This window comes from Cervus canadensis, chromosome 2, assembly GCF_019320065.1.
Source record: "Cervus canadensis isolate Bull #8, Minnesota chromosome 2, ASM1932006v1, whole genome shotgun sequence".
Taxonomy (NCBI): Eukaryota; Metazoa; Chordata; class Mammalia; order Artiodactyla; family Cervidae; genus Cervus; species Cervus canadensis.
In genome coordinates, this window is record NC_057387.1 from 18,329,530 (window position 1) to 18,337,988 (window position 8,459).

An 8,459-nucleotide genomic window follows, 5' to 3' on the forward strand; every position below is an offset into this window, starting at 1 on the left:
ATCTCTGATTCCTAACAGGCACATAAAAGGGAATTTGACTCTGTCTCCCTCTTTTGTCCTAGGGGCTTGGGGAGTTTGAGAAGGGGTATTCCAGAGCTCTCACTGGTGGGGAGCTCCAGTTTTTAGGGTGTTCCCCTCTCAACTCCTCAGTGCCCTGTTTCCACACCTCAGTCAGCAGGCTGTCAGATGCATTCTCCACGGAAGGCAGCATGCAAATGGAGAAGTTGGGGCGCAGAATGAGGCCTTGGAGCTCTCTTGCTCTGGGATTCTCAAAATCAGTTTCTTTGGAGCTGGGTGCACCTCTGTTCTCGGTCCTCTCAGGAGGCTTCAGGGCGAGTTTGAGAGGAGTGACTGCCAGAGGAGGAGCGGCTAGGCCTGAGTCATGGCAGGAAGCTGAGGAGGGCGGGAGCTGTCTCTCGTAGCCTATAAAGAGGAGAAGGAGCCGGCCCTGAAGTTCACAATAGCAGTTGCAGCAACTGGACTGGCAGGCTCCCATCTGCCTGGCCCTGCAATCAGATCCGCCTGAGAGGACCTACTGGGTAGCCACCCACCTGTACCTGCCCCAGGATGGGGACCGTGTCCACAGCAGCCTTGGTCTTGGCCTGTTTAACTGTTGCTTCTGTGGCCTCTGATGGAGGTGAGTTGGGCTTGGAGCCAGCACTTGGAAAGGGGGCCTGGGTCCAGCCATCCTGGATGTCTTCTCACCAGCAGAAAGGTACTCCGTTTGGCTGCCTGTTCTGAGCAGGCCTGTGGTGGGCCTGGGCACTGGGGCCATTAACCAGGGAGGGGGAGCAGGGGTACAGAAGGGCAGGGGTTGGTCAAGATTGCTGCCAAGAAACACAGTTGGAGTCAAACGGACAACTGAGAGGGCAGGTAAATTCACAGAGTGAGGGACCTGCTGTGTATGTGACCTATCACCCAGAAGAGAAGACCAGGAGCACCCTGGCTGCTCAAAACCAGTGCACTGCCCCAGGCAACCTTGAATGACGCCTTACCTGATTAGGAGGGGAGGTGAAAGGGTGTTACCTGTCCACAGGGGACCAGGCACAACCCCTCTAGCTCACACAACAGAACGTTACTATGGGAAACTGTTGAGAGATCATCATAGATCTAACCTATCTCTGGGAGGCTCAATCTTGTCCCTCCCAGTCCTGGCCTTTCGTGACTGCAAATCAGCTACAAGCGAGTCCTTTCGCTGTGGCTGTGGGGGTGATTTGCTTCAAGAGTCCTGAACCGTCCAGTTCCCCAGGTCCTAAACAGACCTAAACTAATGATGATCTGAGACTAGCTGCAGGGGTGGCACTTCAGCTTCTGTGTGGGCTCCTTACCAGAGGCCCAAAGATGTTTCAAGGGCCTGGAGTAGGCAGGAGGCTGGAACAGACAGGCAGGTGAGGCTCTGGCCTGTTCAAGGTCTGAACTATGGGAAGAGCCCAGAAGCTCTTGAGGGAAAGACACTGACCCGAGATTAAGGCCTCCTCCCCAGCCCCGTATGTCACAGTTCCTTTAGGCCAAGACTTGGGGGAGACAAGACTCTGAGCCTGGTGGAAGTGAGGCTGTCAGATTATCACACTGAATAGGTCTTGACTAGGTGTGTTTGGGGCAGGAGCAATAGATTTCTAATGTCTTGGTCATCTTTTCTAAGCTCCCTGACCTCCAGTGTCTCCCCTTCTCATACCCAGGTCCAGGAAAGAGCCCCTTAAAACCACCTCTGATTCACCCTTCCTCTTCTAGGTTTCAAGACTTCAGGGCAGAGAGAGCTAGGGCCAGAGCCCCTGACGCAGCCCCTCCAAGAAGGTAAGCATTTGGGGGCATGGCATGGTATCGGGGCTCCAGGAGGAAACGCAGGCTCTGACCTTCTGCCTTCTTGCCTCTAGTGGGCTATGCTGCACCCCCTTCCCCACCTCTGACCAGAGCCCTCCCCCAGGGTCACCCAGACACCGCCCAGCATAGCCTTCACTTTGAGGGACAGAGTGAAGGTAAGTCTCAGTTGCACCTCTAGGTTTCTAGTCTGGCCTACACCCTGATCTTCAGAAGGGGAGGGGAAGAAGGGGTAGGCTACTCACACACACCCCTTTCTGTAGTGCAGCCCCCTCCCTCACAGGAGGCCATCCCCCTCCAAGAGGAGCTGCTCCCTCCCCAGCTCCCTGTGGAAAAGAAAGGTGAGTGCTTCCCCGTTCCCTCCCTCCCACCCACCACATCTTGCTGACAGTCTGATCCTTGCTCCTTTGTGTCCTCGGTGACTTTCAGGGGGTCCCCCTCTCCCTCAAGAAGCCATCCCCCTCCAAGAGGAGCTGCCCCCTCCCCAGGTTCCTATTGAACAGAAGGAAGGTAAGTGAGTCCCTCCCTTCTGCCCTCCTGCCTCCCTTGACTGACAGCATGGGCTCTGGGGTCTCTGCCACTGACTAGCTGTGTAATAACCTTGGGTAAGTTACCTCTCCAAGCCTTAGTTATTACTTCATTTGTGAAGCTGGGGAAATAATACCTATTTTATAAAATTATAAGATTAAATTACACAAAAATAGTATTTATTTTCCCTTGCTTCTCCACTGAGTTCCTTTTTATGAATGAGAACTGGCCAGGCTCCTGTCTTCTAGAGGTGCCCATCCCAACATGATTTCTGATTACCTGTCTCTTTCTACCCCAGTAGACCCACCTTTCCAATATCAAGGGGTGTTGACCTTCCAATCTAAGCAGAGAGAGAGTGACTGACAGCTTTTGTCTGTCCCTCCCCCTCTTTAGGGCTCAGACCCTGCTGGGGGTGGGGTGAGGAGCGGGGATTCTGAGCCCAGGGAAGCAACACAGTGGGCAGGGGTGATTTGGGGTTGGGAGCTATAAGGGTGACACCTTGCGTGACTCAAGTCTCTTCCTTTTAGTCAGTCATTCTGAAGGTAAGAGCCACAAATTGATTTCTTCTCTTTTTCTTCTGTATCCTTCCAACCCTTTCTCCTCAACTGCAAGTTCTCTCAATCCTCCCAACTTAATCCAGCCTTTCATTGCCCCTCCACATGTTCCCCCTTCCCACTCTGTTTTCCCCCTTCTAGAAAAGCCAGCTCCTTCCATGGACCACAGGCCCCCAGAGCCCGAGTCCTGGAATCCAGCCCACCACTGCCAACAGGGCCGACCCCGAGGTGGCTGGGGCCACCGGCTGGATGGCTTCCCCCCTGGGCGGCCTTCCCTGGACAATCTGGACCAGATCTGCCTTCCTAGTCGTCAGCATGTGGTGTACGGCCCTTGGAACCTGCCACAGACTGGCTTTTCCCACCTCAGCCGTCAGGGTGAGACCCTCAATCTGCTGGAGACAGGATATTCTCGCTGCTGCCGCTGTCACAACCCCACGAACCGCTTGGATTGTGCAGAACTCGTGGTAAGGGTTGGGCTCTTGATCCTGGGGGTGTTCTTTAACCCCCGGACTGTGTGTGTGTGTTTCAAGGACTAGAGGCCTAGGCCAGGGTGTGCAGGAACCTCAGGTCCCTCTCATTGCCCGTCCCTTGGGCCGCCTCGTGTGCAGAAGCGTGGAGGACAGCCTCCACTTCTTTCTTATCTGCCTGCCCAGGGGCCTTTCCTGGAGCCTGGGAGGAAGACAGGAATGTGGAGAGTGGGCTGCTGGACTGACCCACTCCTCTTACTCTAGTGGGAAGACGCAGTGACCCGGTTCTGTGAGGCCGAGTTTTCGGTCAAGACCCAACCCCACGGGTGCTGCAAAAAGCAGGGGGAGGCTCGATTATCCTGCTTCCAGGAGGAAGCTCCCCGGCCACACTACCAGCTCCGGGCCTGCCCCAGCCACCAGCCTGGTATTTCTTTGGGCCCCGAGCTGCCCTTTCCCCCTGGGCTACCCACAGTGGACAATATCAAGAACATCTGCCACCTAAAACGCTTCCGCTCGGTGCCACGCAACCTCCCAGCCACGGACTCCATCCAAAGGCAGCTGCAGGCCCTGACCCGGCTGGAGGCAGAGTTCCAGCGCTGCTGCCGGCAGGGGAACAACCACACCTGTACCTGGAAGGCCGTAAGTGGGCGTCTTGGCATCCCAAGAGCCTGTCTGCCTGCCCACCCGTCTCAGACCTCTGATCCCGCTGGCCTATTCATCCACGTACCTAGCTACCCGCTGTGAGCACGTCTGCCCATCTTCCTGCTTGTGAATGTCCGTCCATCCACTGTGTTCCTCGTCCAAGTCTCTTCATCGTGCGCCTCCATCCTGGCCGTGTCCACCCAGTACCCCCCATGTGCACCTGTCTGCCGTCCACCCGTCTGGCCTCACCTGATCCTCTCCGTCTACTGTTCCAGCACATCTCCCGTGGCCAGCTCTGAACCTCAGCTGTGCTTCTACCCCTTCCACCTTCCCAGCCCCACACATCCACAGCTGCCTCTTTGCCCTCCCCTTTCAGCACCTGGGGCAGGGAGTGCGCGTCTCATCGTGTGAGGCAATGAGGGAAGCAGAGGGATAGGAGGGCCAGTGTCCAGTCGTCTGACTTGCCTTTCTCTGGTCCACAGTGGGAGGATAGCCTCGATGGGTACTGTGACCGGGAGCAGGCTATAAAGACCCATCACCACTCATGTTGCCGCTACCCACCTAGCCCCCTCCGCGATGAATGCTTCGCCCGTCGGGCTCCCTATCCCAACTATGACCGGGATATCTTGACCCTTGACCTCAGCCGAATCACCCCCAATCTCATGAATCACCTCTGTGGAAACCAAAGAGTTCTCAGCAAGCAGTGAGTCTTACCTAGTTCTTTCCCAGTGCTCTTCCCTTCCCCCAAGACTCCTTCTGGGGCACCCTCTGGGACACTATTAGGAAGACCAAAATCATGGTCTGCAAACACCATTTTGGTGCCTGGGGTCACTCAGAGACCCTGACCCTTCCCCTTTCCACCAACATAGCAAGCAGATTCCTGGGCTGATTCAGAAAGTAACTGCCCGCTGCTGTGACCTGCCGTTGCCAGAACAGGCCTGCTGTGCTGAGGAGGAGGTGAGTGTGAGGGCAGGGGTCTCCCAAGGATGCAGAGGAGGGAGAGGCCTGGCACAGCGGGCCATTGCTTCTCTGAGTACCTCAAGCCAGCCCTCAGAAACGATGAGGACCAGTGGGGAGGTCTTTTTTGGTTCCAGAAGTCTTCATCTCTGACCTGACCTGCTCCCCACCTCTAAGCACCTATGATGCCGCCTCTGGGCCTCTGACATTTCCAAATGGTCACCTGTCTGTCACAAGGAGTCTGTCTGGCTGTGGAAGGCAGCCTTGTACTCCCTCTGGGCCCCAGGGGTGGGGGGATCCAAGGAGAGAGCAGTAAAAGCAGAGGGAAGGGGAACTTGGACATCCAAGTAACCAGTCCTGACTTCTGACAGCCCTCCTCCCCATCACCTCTTTATTCTGTCACCAGAAATCAGCCTTTATCAATGACCTGTGTGGCTCCCGACGTAACTTCTGGCGAGACTCTGCCCTCTGCTGTAAACTGAGTCCTGGGGATGAACAGGTCAACTGCTTCAACACGAATTATCTGAGGAATGTGGCTTTAGTGACTGGGGACGCTAGGGATGCCAAGGGCCCCAGGGAGCAGGGCCCAACTCAGGGAACAAACAGCAGCCCCACCTCTGAGCCCAAGGAAGAGTGAGTCACCCTAGAGCCTTGGAGGATCAGATTGGGGGAACCCCACCCCACCCCACCCTTCTGGAATACTCATTACAGTAAACACCTCTTGTATTTGGCCTCGTTGTGTCTGTTGTCTCACACAAACACACCCTTGCAAGCCTGCCCAGATTTTCCTCAGTGACTGGCCCCTGAGGCCCACTGCCCCACCCCCACAAGCTCAGCAGAAGTCTTTCCACTGGCTGTGTTGGGACCACAACTAAACGGCTTAACATCAGTATTTATCATTTGAATTTATTATTCTTTGTCTTCATTTTGGCTGTGCTGGGTCTTTGCTGTGTGAGTGTTTCTCTAGTTGTGATGCCTGGCCTTCATCGCAGTGGTTTCTTCGTTGCGGAGCGCCGGTTCTGAGGTGTGCGCGTGGACTCCGCGGTTGCAGTCCCCGGGCAGTCTAGCACAAGCTCAGTAGTTGTGGAGCAGACTTAGCCGCTCCGAGTCACATGGGATCTTCCCGGACCAGAGATCAAACCTGTGTCCCCTGCGTTGGCAGGCAGACTCTTCACCACTGAGCCACCCGGGAAACCATCTTGAATTTATTTACACATTTAAAAGGAATGTCACTTGTTAGCTGGCTATCAGGATTCAGAAGTGAAAAAGTTATGATTCATGTCTTTGGCGAGCCCCTAGAATGCCACAGCTCTGCCTGACATTTTTTAATCTTTTAATCCATGGAGTCCATGTGTTTAGTCCTTCAGTATACATTTATTGAATTCTTATCAATGTGTACTGTGCTAGGCTGCGGGATACCCATTTGGAAAACACACAGTTCCTTCCTTCAGGATGCTCACATTCCAGGAAGGGACCTAGCAGGTGTGATGGGTGGTGTGGTGCAGGGCTGCCGAGTGCAATGTGCTTGGAGCACGTGATAACCGGGCCCAAGCTGGGAGCAGGGCTGGGGGCGGTAGGAGTGCACCAGGGAAGGCCTCTGCACGGGTGAGGGCAGAGCTTCTCCAGGAGGGCAGAAGGTGCCGGGGACAGGTACAGCCCAGGAGAAGAGGTAGCTTATACAGAAGGCTGAAACGACCTGACTCCAGTGGTGGTTCCTCCCACATGTGACTGGAAAGATCAGCAGGAGCTCATCACAAATTAAGGTAGGAGGTAGATGCCCATCGCAATCGGAGTTCTTTCCCTGTGGACAGAAATTCCAAAATATCAATAGCACGACAATCGAGAGAGGAAGCTGGGCCCTGCCCAGATAAGAGATTAGAGACCACGTGTTTCTCATTCTCCAAGTCAAGGAGACCATCCCAACTAGAAAACTCTTTGGAGGTTAAAAGGGAAGTGATGCTAAGTTATCCACAGACCTCTTTGCTGAAATCCATCTTGGTTGAGAGATACCTGCACACACAGGAGGATCCTGAGATATACCAAAAAGAACCAGGCAAGTTAAAATGAATGGCCAAAGGAAAACCCAGAAGAAATGCCCCATATAAGTGATTCAAATTACCAAGACAGTGCGACTTCCTGAGTCCACCCATATGACTACTGCATGTACTGTACTCTTTTTCCTCCTAATAAACTGTTTCACTATTTTCCGTCTCCATGAGAACTCTCTTCTACAAAGCTGAAGGGCCAGAGCCTTGTCACTGACCACTCATCTAAAGCTAGGATTCCCTGCTCTCTCAGCCAAGACCCAACCTCAATCTCTAAGCCGGAACCGAAACCCTGTTTCAAGCTGCTGCAGGCCGAGGCCACCCGAGCTCACGATGACTCATCCACAAGTCTTAAAGTGGATCTTGGCCCTTTTGCCCACAAGGATACCGGTGGCTTCAAGCCGAGTACGCGTTCAGATTTGCCTCTTACAGACAGGCAGGCAGGAACCTGGGCGGCCAGTTCAGACAGTGTCGCGCCAGTGCCTGAAGGGAGGTTGCCGTAGCCCCTAGACCGAAGCTGAAAGAACTACAATGAAGGCTCGGTCCCATGCGGACGAGTCAACTTGATTCTGTTGCCTGGACAACTTTCCAGAAAGCAGGACCTCCTCTGCCCAGGCTACGGAGAAAGAGGGGCGGAACAAAGACCAATGTCTTTCCCCAGCTGGGGACTAGCTGAGCCCCAGCCGCTCTAAGACTGACACTAGCAGTTCCCTCCGCTCTTCCACAGCCTTTTATTTATTGTTTACAATTCGCGCTCATTGCTGTTTCTAACTCATCAGCGTCTCAGCGGCTCCTTGGCCTGTCAGTCACCATGCCCTGTGACCCGCCCCTGCGCCGGCAACCCCGCCCGCCCGAGCCTGCACAACCCTGGCAGGGCGCTAGTGTGGCGATCTGAGAGGCCGTGATCCCTGCGCGGAACTCTGGCAAACTTTCCGATCGCCTCTGGGGGCCAGGGACAGGCAGGGGTTCTTTTCCGTACACCGTCCGCTCTCCCGCCCTCGAAGTACCGGTCCAGACCAGCTCACGGGCCCGGCCGGTGGAAGGACGGGCGGGCAGCTGCGCCGGCAGAGGCACCTCTATCGGGCTCTGTCCCTTCGGGAGCTTCCCGGAGATGCTTTAGAACTGCATTTGCAAAGGGCAGCGCCAAATCTGAAGCCGGAGTCAGAGAAGAGTAGGACCGCAGTCCCAGCCCCCAGGAATTTACAGTCTATCGGGGAGGAGAGGAAGGAAACCAGGACAGCAGTAGTAAGCAGCTATGAAGAAAGTGTCAGATGTTAAATAAATATAAGCATCATGAGCTGAGAGTTAAAAGAAGTAATTTTCTCAAGGAATAAGGTACTATCAAATGGAGGAGATGGCCTTCATAGAGCCCCGCCAAGCGTGGATAGGATTACTGTTAGTTACCAAAAGGTGAAAGTGTTAATATTTATGGCCACTCGTTGTATGGA

The 8,459-nt window shown here is 54.6% G+C and overlaps 1 protein-coding gene across 2 annotated transcripts; it reads left to right on the forward strand.

Moving 5' to 3' along the window:
• The first annotated feature begins 121 nt into the window (after nucleotides 1-121).
• On the forward strand, nucleotides 122-5,697 carry ECM1 (extracellular matrix protein 1). 2 transcript variants are annotated; one of them, XM_043457525.1, is made up of 10 exons: nucleotides 122-637; nucleotides 1,732-1,794; nucleotides 1,875-1,976; nucleotides 2,082-2,159; nucleotides 2,248-2,328; nucleotides 3,042-3,364; nucleotides 3,632-4,006; nucleotides 4,492-4,712; nucleotides 4,879-4,966; nucleotides 5,373-5,697. In XM_043457525.1, the coding sequence occupies exons 1-10, from the start codon at nucleotides 568-570 to the stop codon at nucleotides 5,601-5,603; spliced, it is 1,632 nt and encodes a 543-aa protein (XP_043313460.1). In that variant the 5' UTR covers nucleotides 122-567; the 3' UTR covers nucleotides 5,604-5,697. The 2 variants fall into 2 exon arrangements, with proteins under 2 accessions (XP_043313460.1, XP_043313471.1); XM_043457536.1 differs by lacking the exon at nucleotides 3,632-4,006.
• The last annotated feature ends 2,762 nt before the right edge of the window (nucleotides 5,698-8,459 follow it).